The sequence below is a fragment of the Typopeltis vanoorti genome, chromosome 8, assembly GCF_054136105.1.
Source record: "Typopeltis vanoorti isolate ZY-2024b chromosome 8, IOZ_Tvanoo_1.0, whole genome shotgun sequence".
Lineage (NCBI taxonomy): Eukaryota > Metazoa > Arthropoda > Arachnida > Uropygi > Thelyphonidae > Typopeltis > Typopeltis vanoorti.
In genome coordinates this window covers 108571002-108585545 of record NC_143556.1, presented here as the reverse complement: position 1 = coordinate 108585545, position 14544 = coordinate 108571002, and the positions used below count along the sequence as shown (strand labels likewise).

Sequence of the window (14544 nt, the reverse complement as noted above, 5' to 3'; positions counted from 1 at the left end):
CAGATTTATCTGATTGAACAAAAAGGCATTCAAAAATCTAGAGGAACAAAAAAACCAGATCCTTATTAATAAAATGATTCTCGAAAATGCAAAAAGATGAAAAACTAACTTAAATATGGCATGGATAGACTATAAGAAAGCATTTGATTCCCTCCCACACTCATGGATCCTAAAATCACTAGAGATATTGGGAATTAGCAAAAACATATATTCGTTTCTGGCCGCTGCTGCTAAGAAATCATGGAAAACAACTTTAATAGTGAATAATGAACGATTCGGAGATATCAGCATTAAACGTGGAATTTTCCAAGGTGTTCCTTATCACCGTTGCTCTTCAACATTTCTTTGATACCTTTGTCTATGATTTTGAAGAAAATAAAATTTGGAATATGAAATTCCTAATATAATATTAAAATTTCCCATCCGTTGGATCGGTACAGCAAACACACTCTTCACTGAACACAGTTCGTAATTTAAGTCAGAACACCGAAATGGAATTTGGTTTAAATAAATGCGCAATTTTAATATATTTTTGTTAATTATTGATAAATTTTGATGGCATGACAAAATCTGTATTAGAAAACAAATAAAATAACCAGTTTATAATAAAACATGTTGGACGTGTGATGGAGATCATGTCTTATAATTAATCTATTAAAAGTATACAATATTTTATGTATTTAGAATTTATCAGGTTTACATCTACATTCGCGAAGATATCTGCTAAGTAATGGGTAAATGTAACCTCCATTTCCTTACATTTTAGGTATGTGAAGTTACTGTGTTTTCTGCAAATTTGCATGTTTTTACAGAAATCAAAATCTGACCATCTCAGATGAGATACCGGACGTTTCCCACAGAAATCCCATCAGATCATTTCTCAAGTTGAAAACCGCCGTGAATTGTTGCAAGATAAAGTTTGCAAGAAACTTTTTCTTGCAACTTATCCAAGCAAAGTCATCAAGCTTGCCAGATATATATAGTTGGAAAAGTTGTCCAAAGTCATTCGGCAACAATCGTAATTAACTCGCATCTCAATGCTAAGTTTTGGAGAAGCATTAAGGACTGAAATAATGTTTCCTGCGAAATACCCTTACAATATAAATCCAGAAAAGTCGTCTATAGATTAGAAAATTCTAATATTTGTTCATTTTCGTCCATTATGGGAGTAGATCCGCGGTTTTTCAAACCAAGAATATTAAATAACTGTGCTTAGTCTGGCCCTAAACTATGCTTCTGCACAGCACAACATTCTAATGAGAATTAATTGAGCAGGAGATGGTAAATCCCGTTTTATTTTATAGCCCGGTACGAAACTCGGGTCGAAATCAATCGACATCTATAGAGTTTCAATGCCGAAAAAACAATCGGCGGAACCAAGTGTAAATGATCACTTGGGTAGTACAACACCAGGGCAACTCTATGCAAAGATGGAGAAAGCTCCGTCACTAACTTTAATATTCTCTCATAATGTAAAACCGTTATGATGGTTTTTTATGAGGGTTTTACATTATGAGGGAATATTAAAGTTAGTGACGGATCTTGCTCCACCTTTGCATGGAATTGCCCTGGTGTTGTACTACCGAAGTGATCATTTACACTTGGTTCCGCCGATAGTTTTTTCGGCATTGAAACTCTATAGATGTCGATGGATTTCGACCCGAGTTTCGTACCCGGCTATTTGTTGTTATCCGGAGATTTTTGTGAAGATAATTTATGTAGCTATCCAAGTTCGATCTACATCGAAGTGAAGTCAGAAGTAACGTGTTGTTTTCACCCGTGTGATGGTTGTGGTTTTAGGATCAGCACTTCATGTATAGGAGGATGGATGTCGGATAGCGAGATATCTAATTTCTGTGGTTTGGTTCTCGGGGTATTCGAATATCATTAACTTTATTTATTCATGGTTTATATATATGCCGTTTTACAGTTAGCCGAGTATCTGTAGCTTAGTCAGTATAGACGAAGCCAGTTGGTCGGGAAGACCTGGGTTCGATTCTCGTCAGTGTCGTGAGGAACATTTATGTGGTCTCTTTCGACTAGAGGTGAGTTAACCGGTCTCATACGGAGGTAGGGGATTTTTTCACCTGGTTTTTCGTGCCCCAGAACAGGCAAACCAGGCCAGTGAACACCCATGCTGGTCCCGAGCCCGGATAAAATTGGGGGGGGGGGGGGTAAGCAATGGTGAACAACCGTGTAAAAATCTCACCAGGAATAGTTTGTGGGCAGTGATTACAAAGTTACCTACGGTTGGAAACGATTGAAAGGGAAAATCAGATCACAGGTAGCCAGTCGCCAATCAGATTGCAGTGGTGTTGCACATTTGTGTAAGCTGTTTTTGAGTCGCAGTGAATAAACACTCTCGATGTGCAATCTGTGCGTTGGAAGATATTGCATTTTAGGAAAAGTTGGTTAATGTTTTGTGTGTATATTCAAACAAGATCGATGAAAGTACAGCTTCTTGTGGTACTCCAAAGGTTACCAATGACTCTCTGATGTGCACTGATCCTATTTGATGGAAGTACTAATCCGTTTAATATGCAACAATTGAACCATATCTGATTCCGATGTGTGTTAGTTTGTTTACTAAGATTTTGTGTTAATTTGTTTATAGATTTCTGCGGTTTGTGCCATATCGTGTCAAATTGTTTTGTTAGATCAATAAAGAGTATTAATACTATTTTGTTAATCTAATGCAGGGTTTCTTAGATCCGCGAAGTCTTGCAAGTGTGTGCTGTAAAGTTGTTCAAGTATGTTAAGGTAAGCATGAGTGTGCAAGAAAATATCTTGTATGTGAAAAATACATGTGTCTTAGTTGTGCGTTTTGAATTGTATTGGATTTTCGACTCGTATGTGGTGGTGAGAATCAGTAGTTAGAAACAACGAAAGCCAAAGAATGTTTAAATGAAAGGCACTAGCAAAAAATCACATATACTGGTCTTTGATGAATTCGTACCTTTTAAGCGGTGCTACGCCAAGTAATGCATGCTGTGACTTTGTATTTTTATAATTTTCAAATAACTTTGACACGTTATAAAGATTCTGTGATCAATCAAACGATTTCCGTAACTTATTCGGTTACGATGATGACGTATGCTTAGAAAACCCTCTTCTTTCTACTGTTCTGTGTAAAAATATGACAGAAATTGACTCGAAATAAATCCTTCTTTCAGTTTCAAATTCGCATTCATTTTATGCCTGTTTACATTTTCCATTTTCGAATATTCTTCACTATTTCAATTTTTAAAGAGTGATATTTCAATGAACAGGAAATTTTCCTTTTAATAAAAACATGTTTTCCTTGTTATTCATTTGCAGGATATCTATAAATCAATGGCATAAGACTTCCACGCAAATACTTTTCTACATTTACTTGACTTATATTCGAAAAGTATTTCCTTAAAACGTAGTAAAATAATGCAAATAATGGCTGTAGATAGAACTTTAGTGCGATTTTGAAGATATTATTACAGGAAATGTCATTGCGCTTTTCTAAAATATAGTTCCATCATAAAAATAACTGACACCATCGTATTATATAAAAGTTCTGCAATATTTAACTTTCTGATTTTGTTTATAATTAGAACTCTTTTAGAATATAGTGGCGTGTATAACTGATCGGCTTTTACCATGAAATCACTTTCGTTTCCATTCTAGGCTCATTCTATTAAAACGCAATAGATAGTAGTAGCGAGTTCGTTGCTTTCCGTTCAATATGAGTCCTCATTCAGAATTTCCATCTAATACAACACAGAGAACTATTACAGACAAAAATGATCAGCCAAATCGAATTATCATCGTATGGAGTAGCGTGGTTTTCCACATTATTCTTCATCTCGGTGCCCTGTATGGGCTGTATCTGGCATTCACTTCTGCACAGTACAAGACGATTGTTTACGGTGAGTGGACACTCAATCTGTAATATGATTCTCCCTTCATTCCACCTGTTCTGAAAAAGTAATATAGAAAATTAGCAGTTAACATTATTAATAGAACAGCAAGAGAGAGAGAGAGAGAGAAACTTTTCTTCAATTTAGCCACAGTAATCGTGAATTTAGGTGTAAATTTCTTAACAATGTACTGTCATAAAATGATGAATTCAGAAATATTAAAGTAATTCAGAGGTTTCTAAAAAGTGTTTATTTGACTAGGATCTAATAGTGAACATCATTTGAGCATACTATTTTTATAAAGTCCCATGATAATTTACCCCAATCATTACTTTTAAGTAGATAATGAAAACTACTTAAAAAGTGCTAGAAAATTCCTATCCTGTTTTACGGAATTATTTTCTGAGCATTTTTACCAAATTAGAATAATAGACCTGTGTAGACCTGCTCTTAAGATATTTATAATCATATTTATTATATTATTATATTTACGGCTATTTGCCTGCTTCTGTTTAGGAGTGCCCCAGTTTAAATGCCATTGGCTCTTTTTTTCACGGATTCTTAGGGCATTGTAGATGTATATTTATCAATAAATATATATTGCATAGCGGACAAGAAATTTGCACCTACCTTTTTCTGAGTGTTGTGGCTCGTCTTCTTTCGCGTTGTCCAAACAACTGTGTGTGTGTGTGTGTGTGTGTGTGTGTGTGTGTGTGTGTGTGTGTGTGTGTGTGTGTGTGTGTGTGTGTGTGTGTGTGTGTGTGTGTGTGTGTGTGTGTGTGTGTGTGTGTGTGTGTGTGTGTGTGTGTGTGTGTGTGTGTGTGTGTGTGTGTGTGTGTGTGTGTGTGTGTGTGTGTGTTGGTTGGTTTGTTAAGAGGAGTAACATGGGATTTTTACCAGAAATAACATTCATATTTATTATAGAAAAATAAATCAACAAATAATATCATGTATAACGCAACTATTCAAGTTGCAAGGTGACAAGAAATTGGTTCTTATTTTTTGCAAGGGTTGGTTTATTTTCTTACTCGTTTTGTTATGGGATTGATTTGAAATTCAGAGTTGGATTTCCTCTCCACATTAAAACACGCTTCTAAGTTAAACACATCCACTTTGAAATAATTGGCTCACTATATAATTTAATCTAAGATATTTTATATGAAATAATTTGTCGAAACTGGTTAATTGATGTAATACCTATAGTGGTCTGTGGAATTTTTATTTCTTCTTCCTGCATTATAGCTCAACTTTTCATTTTGGTCCAACTCTGCCGAAATCTTGACATTTAAAAAATATAAAACAGCCATATTCCAAATGTGATCATAAAGTTTCAGCTGTGCGATCTGTAGAGTTGTTTATAACCAAGGTGCTCACAGTAATCTCCCTTCATTTAATTCAGAATCAATTCAACTTGCAGAGAATCAAAAAAAAAATCCGAAATAATTATATTTCTAATTTGTTGATGGTCGGTTTAGGATGAGACTTGCAGAGCTGAGCTGCCAGTACAGGAACGGAAGGTGATGTAGAAGAAAAGAACACGCAGAAGAAGAAATATATGCTTTTTTGGGTGGGAGGGTACCGTTATTTGCTATATTCTACCTAATCTTTATCATTCCTCTTCCTCTTCATTTTAATTAAATTAGTTTTAACGCATAATGTTTGGAGTTTGCTCGCTCCCCGTTGATATCATAACAACAGAAGCAGCGGTGAGATAATTTTTCAGCTCAGAAGAATAGTTACATTCAATAGATATTTTGACTTGATGAGATAAGTAATATGAGTATTGTGATTGCAAGAGAATTTGGGCTAAATGTCGCTGACTGACGATCGATATTCGTAATCTATTTAATATATCCACTTTAGTCACAAAATATAAATTGTTTATAATATTATCCGGCCTGTTTGAGAAAACGGATAACTCTGCATACCATTTTACATGCTGTTTTTACCAAAATCTACTACGGTAATATCCTTGTTTGCGTATGATGTCTTTAGGGAGTGTGTAATCTAAAATATGCGTCTTGAAATTTCATCCTATTTCTTTAATGTTTTCTTATACTCAATTTAACAAAAACAATTGATTGACTATATCTTAAGTATAAAATGCGAATTTTTGTCTTCAGCATGTAGATACTCGTTTCTTTCTAACCGTAACCATTAAAACATAAAGCTTTAATGGTTGCGGCCATTTATGGATCGCAAAATACAAATTTGGAAATCATTAAAGTAATACACTTCTCTCAAACTCGAACGTTTTCAGGAATCAAGTCATAGGGATTATTGAGAGAGAAACGAAATTCCACCAAAATATAATACTTCAGATAATTGAACTATTACGCATACGTGTGTATTGTTGTTGATGATGATGTTGGTGTTTTTGTTGTTCTTGATTATTAACTAACTATTCAGTTAATAAATAATACTTTTATTTTTATGTATTATTGTAGTATTTTGCTGTACACTTTTACATAATTGTGAATTAGAAAAATGCACAGTGATTTCCCTTATTATATATTGTGTTTTTTCCAGCTTACGTTGTTTTTGTATTAGCCGTTATGGGATTAACTGCTGGTGCACACAGATATTGGTCTCATCGCAGTTTTAAAGCCAAATGGTCAATGCAAGTAGTTTTGGCAATTTTGTATTCAATAATCTTCCAGGTATGTGTATAGTAGCGAAATATCATTGTACATGACGATCAGTTATAGTTGTAGAAATTGATATAACACTTTTATTCTCACATAACTGAAAAATAGGATATACTTTCTTCATATACTGAATAATTAATAAAAAAAACTATATGCACTTGCATAGAGAAAAACCTCCACCGGTTTAAATACACGAACACTCATGCACCTGTGACAAACGTCCTCACTTTCCTAAAACTGGAATACACGAACACATGTTCGTATATTCCAATTTTACACAACAGCAGGAGACGGATATTATGTAATGAACTTCTAAGAAATATATCTCATTTCTTAGACATGCAAAGAAGAAAACATTGCTATTTCAGTAACCATCCTGAAGTCGATTTAAATATTTGACTTAAGCAATCTCATCCATCTTTAACATAAACGGAATCCGAGGTCTCATTTCAAAATGTTCGGAAAAAAGATTTATCCTTTTAGTGAAATGATTATTCCAGTTATAAATATCTTCTTGTGATAGATATCCAACATTCAAACAACCAGTACCATAATGATAACTTGGGAAAGGTTGTTAATCTGTGTTGTTCTTTTTAGATCCACCGGATTAGGGATGCTATTAATCTGAAATAACTACCCTTTTGTATATGCAGTTGCTGTATATAAAAAAGAGAAATTACATAATCCTAGTATTTTTTTCCAAACTTTCTTAAATACCTTGAGATAACCCAAGAGTACCATATTATTTCGGACAAATGCAAATCCAATGGTACGCAAAATAATTTTCTTGAAAATAAAAATAAAAAGAATGGAGACAACTTTTTATTCTGAATGCATTTCACTGTCAATCAAACAACCAAAAGATAAAAACGACAAGGACGATCGAATTTTCTTATTTTAAAATACCTCAGATGTCAATGTGTCAATGTTATATTACATGCCTTATTCTCATGATTGCTTTTCATATTGCAAATAGTAAGATGATTCACTCTTACGATATGAGTATATGCAATGTACAGTGGGATAATTAGAAAAGTGGAATTCACTATTATTAATAATGGATTATCAATTTATGAGGTTTACTGTCATCGCTGCATTTTAGTTTACACTCGCTCTTTAACTTTACACAATACCATTTTAAGCATTTCGTTGTCAATTGAACAAATCAAAAGATAAAAAAAAGACCGATCGGATTTACCTAATTTAAAAACACCTCAAATGTCGATGTTTTTTTACTAATGATTGCGTCTTATATTGCAAATAGTAAGATGATTCACTTTTATAATATGTTAATATACACAATATAAAAGTGGAAGTTTATCGCGATTATTAATATGCAAATTTATAAAAATATGAGATTTACTGTAATTTACTGGATTTTAGTTTGCATTCACTCTTTTACTTTTCAGAATAGCATCTACGAATGGGCACGAGATCACAGAGTACACCACAAGTATTCTGATACTACATCTGATCCTTACAATCAAAGAAGTGGATTTTTCTTCTCCCATATGGGTTGGACCCTTATTCGTAAACACCCGGATGTAATCAAGAACGGAAAGAATATAGATATGTCTGATTTAATGGCAGATTCTATAGTAAGATTTGAACGGCGGTAAGATATCATGATATATGTTATTTGTTAAAATATCTTGGAAAAAGGAAACGTTTAATCCATTCAACGGTCAATTCCTCTATAAAACCATGATAAATGACTTATTTTCTTATCATATACAGTATTTATGTTATTAAAAACTCCATTCAAAAGGAAAACTCTTTTATAATTCTAGAGGTAATATTATACAACCCTGAAACATGTAGTTTCATGAAAGATCATGAAACATGATCAGCTTGTTCCTCGTTGAAAAATATGTAATAGTAAAAATAATGATGATAACGCATTTTATTTCCCAAAGGGAGCAGGCGAGACCATTTTAGCCCTAACTTATTTTGGAATCTGAAAGGCAATCAGTCTCCATTCTTAGCCAATCAGATATTCTTGGCCAAGACTATCAATCATATTAAATACAACAATCTCATCATGACGTTGACTAGAGTTATGAAAATAGTTGATCTTGTTAATAAAGAAGTCTAAACAAGCATGTTGATGTTCTTTATTTACAGAATGGTGTTCTGTCACATTTTATGCATTTTTAATAAAAAATTTGCATTGAATGTACACTGAAAAGTATTATGCATTCTTTCATTTGCTTTAATTTCTCGCTCTGTAGCGAGAAATTAAAGTACCTTTAGTTCCATAATGCGTCTATAATGATTCTATAAAGTTCCATAATGATTCTAGGTTTAAAAACCAAGGTTTTTAAAACTAGAATCAAGCATATTGCAAACAGTTCTTTGCGAAATCTAATCCTTTAATTTCTGCTTATGTCAGAACTTAATAAATTCTAAATAAATTACTAACAAAGGCAAACTTTGAAAAACAGCAAAATTAGTCATGTTTAAACATAACTGAGTTTCTTTCTCTTTGTTCGTACAGGCAAATGACCATGACTTTTTTTCAATTCTTGCATCCACTTCTTCTGCACTCATACGATTCTACAGCTCCATCCCAAAAGAAAAAGAGTCAGTCTCTTGGATTCATACATTTCAAAAATGATTTATAGACTGGGTACATGTCGTCTTATATCTGGAAATTCACCACAATCCATGCCTCCTTAAAGTTACGACAATATTGATCTTGTCTGACCATGATTATATCTGATGAGGATACTAATTAAAAGAGCAGGATGGTACTTCTAGGTAGGATGTTATTTCTGCAATACTTCTGAAGAGCAGTACAGGAAAGTTGCTTTCTGATATTCTTATTATCCCCTAATATTTATCGTCCAAAATATCTCCTCTTGCCTAAGCAAGGCAAAATAGTTTTTATCAAATCATAGTTTTATTTCACGCTCTTTTATTTCTTTTTGTTGTAGCAGAGAAATCCGTGTATAGTAATTCGCTCCATATTGTAACCTCACGATTTATGAAGAATTGTTTCCGTGGATACTGGTGTTATTGAGAAACAGGAGATGGTGTACTTATTTCACTCACCTTTGGATTAATGTAACAGAAGAGCTTCAAGAAAAGGAAGTAGTTATTCTTAAATCTCCAACATTTTATGTCCAGCGATGCTAGCTTTCTCTCTGATGGATGTATCCACTGGTATTGCGATTATGTCAATTTTTATTGTATTCCAAAATTTCCTGACTAACCTGTATTCCAAAAATCATTTTCTGAATTTGTTATAATCCTTAGTTCTGATTTATAAATCATTTGCTTGTTGGCGGATTTCTTATTCTTCCGAAGATGCTTTTAACAGAATAGAAATTTTGGGATACAGTGATATTCTTTTCTTCCGATTTCATTCACCTTATATTTTCACTTTAATTCATATATACGTAGATGTCTATATGTATATTTATATATGCATATATAAATATGTAAGAATATATATATCCTAATTTTATAACCGACGTGTGGGACCAATTGAACAATTCTTTACTATATAGAGTATAGAGAACGAATATATCTAAATATTTCCTCATTTCTCTGTTTCTTTCTAGGAAACATCTTCCCTGTGATGTATTTCCTTAAAAACCAAAATCGTTGGTCATCAAATCCAAGACTAATAGTTTTTGTAAATATTATCTTTTCTTTCCGTAATAAAACAAAAGATAAATGTCCTACTTAGACAAAGACTCTTGCAATAATAAACATGCATAAGGCCATGTTCACTTATGCAGTACTCCGTAAGTAAACCAAATGAATAAAATCACGAAGTATGCAAAAACGTTAAAGAAACAACCATATTTTGCCCAGAGTTAGGGAAAATAAGCATTTCACTTGCTAGGCTTACTACACTGCATTTGTGTCGCCGAGTTCCAAAATGTGCTATTCAAACTGCAATAAAATTATTTAAGTGTTTAATTACTGGGAATTGGAATTTTCTTTAATAACTGAACATCTCTGATGTTCCTTAATACAGAACCTATGCACATCTGACTTCAGGATAAAAGAAAGCAATTACCAAGTGGATACGGAAAAGAAGTCACGACTAAGTAAATAATACGAATCCACTACAAACGATAGTGAAAGCTTTCAATATAGCTCGGTATCCTATCCTATCCTATCTTTCTCCTTCGTCCTAGGACGGGTTGAATCCACTCCTAATGAGGAGTTACTGGCGCATTAATGCAGCTGGTTCGCAACTCTTCTGCTACATCTCCTAAGTGCGATGTTCGCGACTGTAATCCGTGTGAGTTCACGGGGCAGGTTTGTCTGCTTGCGAGATGAAAACCCCCAGATAAACTGGGGGAAAAACCCTACTGTCCACGCCCAAGACCGACTAACTTGGCTATGGCCGAGGAAGATCCTTGGGCTCCTCACGTCATCGACGAGAATCGAACCTAAGACACTCCTTCCTCAGGCATATGGTTGCGAAGCGTAAAGCCACTAGACTAACCGCGCGACTACCGCTCAATATACTATAGTTATTCCACAGTATCATGTATGCCGTGTTGCGCACGGAATATGCACCTCAGGGATTGTTAGATCCTTACTGCACAGGAGTTCAAATGAAACCTGGATATGTATTCAAGGGAAATTTCATATTACTGTTCGTGGAAAATTCTTATATGGAATATCTAACTGAGGCTTTTAAAACGAAATAAAGCACATTTGTTGTTTGATATCATTTCTTCTGCGTGAACGATTTATTTATATTGACATGCAAGGTCATTTATTTATTTATATCGATACGCAACTTTATATACTTTTCAAAGAAAACATACTACTTTGATGCCATGATGTTATGTTGTAATACTTTAAAAATTGTACAAATGAAAATGAAATAAATGACTCTTCTGAATTATTTTTTCTAAACACTAGTCATTGGGAAAGTCGAAGGATATCCTTTATTTAAATTTATATTTTATGATTATAATAAAATGCGGAGTAATTTTCCGTTACATTTTTGTAATCTAAAATGAAATATATTATGTTTACTGAAATAGGGTATATAATTTATCTAAATCAAAATATTATGAGATGAAAAAAACTACATTATCAGAAGGCAAATGTGATTTATTAATTAACGAAGATTAATCTCACCTCGAAATTGTCCAATGTCCATTGTCAATATTTCTTTAGTATCTGGGAGTGTGTTGTTTACCAGAACACCGCACATTAATGGAATATGAACAAATAAACACACATACGCTTAAATTGAAATTTATAGGCGTGAAATATTCTTCCAATGTCCCTGCACTGATAATGTTTTTTGAAGAAAATATTATCAGTGCTGAGTGTTGTAAGAAGCTAAAGAATAGAAATCCTTTCTTGAAGTGATTTTTTTTTCAATTCACACACTGCATCTAATCTGCATGTATCGTTCAACACATGAGTAAAATTGACTTTGTGCGTTTTTGTCATATCGTGTTTTTCTATACTATCTATACTGGTTGTATATGAGTATATTAAAGAAATTCCAACTGCTGTTTTTAAGTTTCATTAGTCCCCAAATATCTCATCCTAAATATCTTTTATTTTATTTCTTTATTGTTTTTTATAGTTACCACAACTGGCTTGGCGTACTTTTCTGTATTGTGATTCCTACCCTGATTCCTGTTGTTTTTTGGGACGAAACATTTACCAATGCCTTCTTCGTAAGCACCATTCTTCGCTACTGCTGCACTTTTCATGCCACATGGAGTACAAATAGTATTGCACATTCCTGGGGTAGCCGACCATACGACAATCGTATCCGTCCAGCAGACAACATTCTTTTAACGCTTGGAGTAATAGGAGAGGGATTTCATAACTATCATCACACTTTTCCTTATGACTATGCGGCCAGCGAATTTGGAATGAAATTCAATCTGACAACAGCTTTCATAGATTTGATGGCCTTTCTGGGTTTAGCATACGACAGGAAGAGAGCGTCCGAAGATGTCATCAAGAATCGTAAGTCACACAATGAAATGTATGCTGACTAAGAAAGATTTGCTTAAATATTTTCCTAAGCTCGATTTGATTAGTGTTAAATGTCCTTGAAGAATATTTAACAGATTCCTGTTTAATGTCATACAAGGAGTCAGATTCCTGATTCTAGAAAACTTTACAGGAATCAGGAATCTTGACTATTCGAAAATTACAATACTATCCTGATATATATCATTAAAGTAATCTGTATTTAATAACACAAGTATAGTATAATAATCATCTTATTATTCAAATAGGTGTATTTTTGGTGTTGACAAATAAAGTACTGCAATATTGTGATATTAGCCAGATATTTTTCAAATGAAAATTGCTTAATCATTGTTTATAATCTTTTTGAATTTAATAATTTAAATCTATAATTAGGAAAAGGTATATATAAAAAAAGTGTTTTGTATTATCTTATTATGGGTCCCACATATTCTGGTATTTCTGACTGAAAAAAGGTATAATAAAATAAATGAATAAATGTTTGTATTAATGGAGAAATAAAATAGTTGTTTATTTCTTTCTTTACTGAATTTTAATTGGACAAAATGTCATATGTATCCCAATTCTTTCTTAATTTATGTATTGAAAGATCTAATCCAATCACACAGTAAACAACATTGCAATTGGTCAAATTGGTCAATAGAACATGGGTGATTTGTATTTTAACTCACAAACATGACTCAGTAGCAAACAATCAAGAATGTATATATAAAGAATTCTGTTCCTTATTGCAACATGTATTTACATCACAGAGGATCTAGGCAGAAACCTTTTAGGATTTTTTTTTTTGGAATACTTCGAAATCCGTAAATGATCTTCACATCGCACTCTTTCTCTCTCTCTCTCTCCCCGATCGCACGAATATACAGACATAGGACACACCGGGAGACATAGAGCTAACCACCTTATCCTCGAGTTACGGTTGCGAAGTCCAAGAATACTTGAAAAGGTCGTGGGCGCTTAAGTGCCTGTTAAGACCACTGATGGAAAAAATAAAAATAGAATATCATATTTATATTTACATAGAATGATTTATATATGTTATATTTTCTGTCATGTAGGTATTATCATTTTTATATTATTATATTTTTATATTTGATCTTCCTGGATTTCAGAATTCTCCACTCTGACTTATGTTAGCCTTTCCACAGGAACAAGAAATTCTGTAGACACCAGGATATTTTTGGAAAGGAACAGTGTTTTTGAAATGAAATAAGATAGTTGGATTGACGGTTTTTTTTGAGGTTTATATACAGTAGCAAGTATTTGGGGAATTTCAACCGTTATATTATAAACAGGTTGCTACTAAACATCTTACCACAGTGATGTATGGTGGTGGCCTCTTGGTATAAAATACTTTACACTTTTGGAAAACTCTTTTAAAAGAACTTGAATGTACAGCTACACTCGTTTTTCTTTTTTATGAATAGAAATATAGTAATAGGTACAATCCCTCATAGTACGTATGTTTGACACTTTTTTAATTGTGCTAATTCTGAGCGTTCGTCTTAGACAATGATCTGACATGAGGTTGTTTAATAATTTGAGCGAGCTACTTGTAGACATCGAAGGATGTTTTTGATTTTTTTTACAGATTACAACGTTTTTAAATGGGAGTTTGTAGGATATGTGAAATACGTTTAATACACTCGTCTATATGATTGTATCTTTGGTATGCCTCTGTATACGTGGAGACCCAATGTCTGATATCATCTTCAAGTTGTACCAGAAAAGAACACCTTATTTCATTTCTGATAAAGTGTAATGAGGATTTTGCAATATTTTCCATATGTATGCTCTTGCGACTGTTCCTAACAAAGTAGAATCGTTATTCAGACTTGTTATGATATTTAGATCTTGTAGTTCTATTTTAAGCAAGAGGAGTAAAGGCGTTGCTTAAATATTTTTAAATATTTTATGCCTAGTGTAAACAGTTCAAAATAAGAAGTGGACTTTACTGGTATATATGTAAATAACCTTAAGGAATCTGGACTAGCAAAAAGCTAAGAACGGTG

At 33.2% G+C, this 14544-nt stretch overlaps 1 protein-coding gene across 1 annotated transcript; it reads left to right on the top strand.

Annotated features, from left to right (window-relative positions):
- The first annotated feature begins 3715 nt into the window (after positions 1-3715).
- On the top strand, positions 3716-12534 carry LOC150104268 (stearoyl-CoA desaturase 5-like). Its single transcript, XM_090396445.1, has 4 exons — positions 3716-3899; positions 6420-6550; positions 7948-8153; positions 12111-12534. The coding sequence occupies exons 1-4, from the start codon at positions 3716-3718 to the stop codon at positions 12532-12534; spliced, it is 945 nt and encodes a 314-aa protein (XP_090252571.1).
- The last annotated feature ends 2010 nt before the right edge of the window (positions 12535-14544 follow it).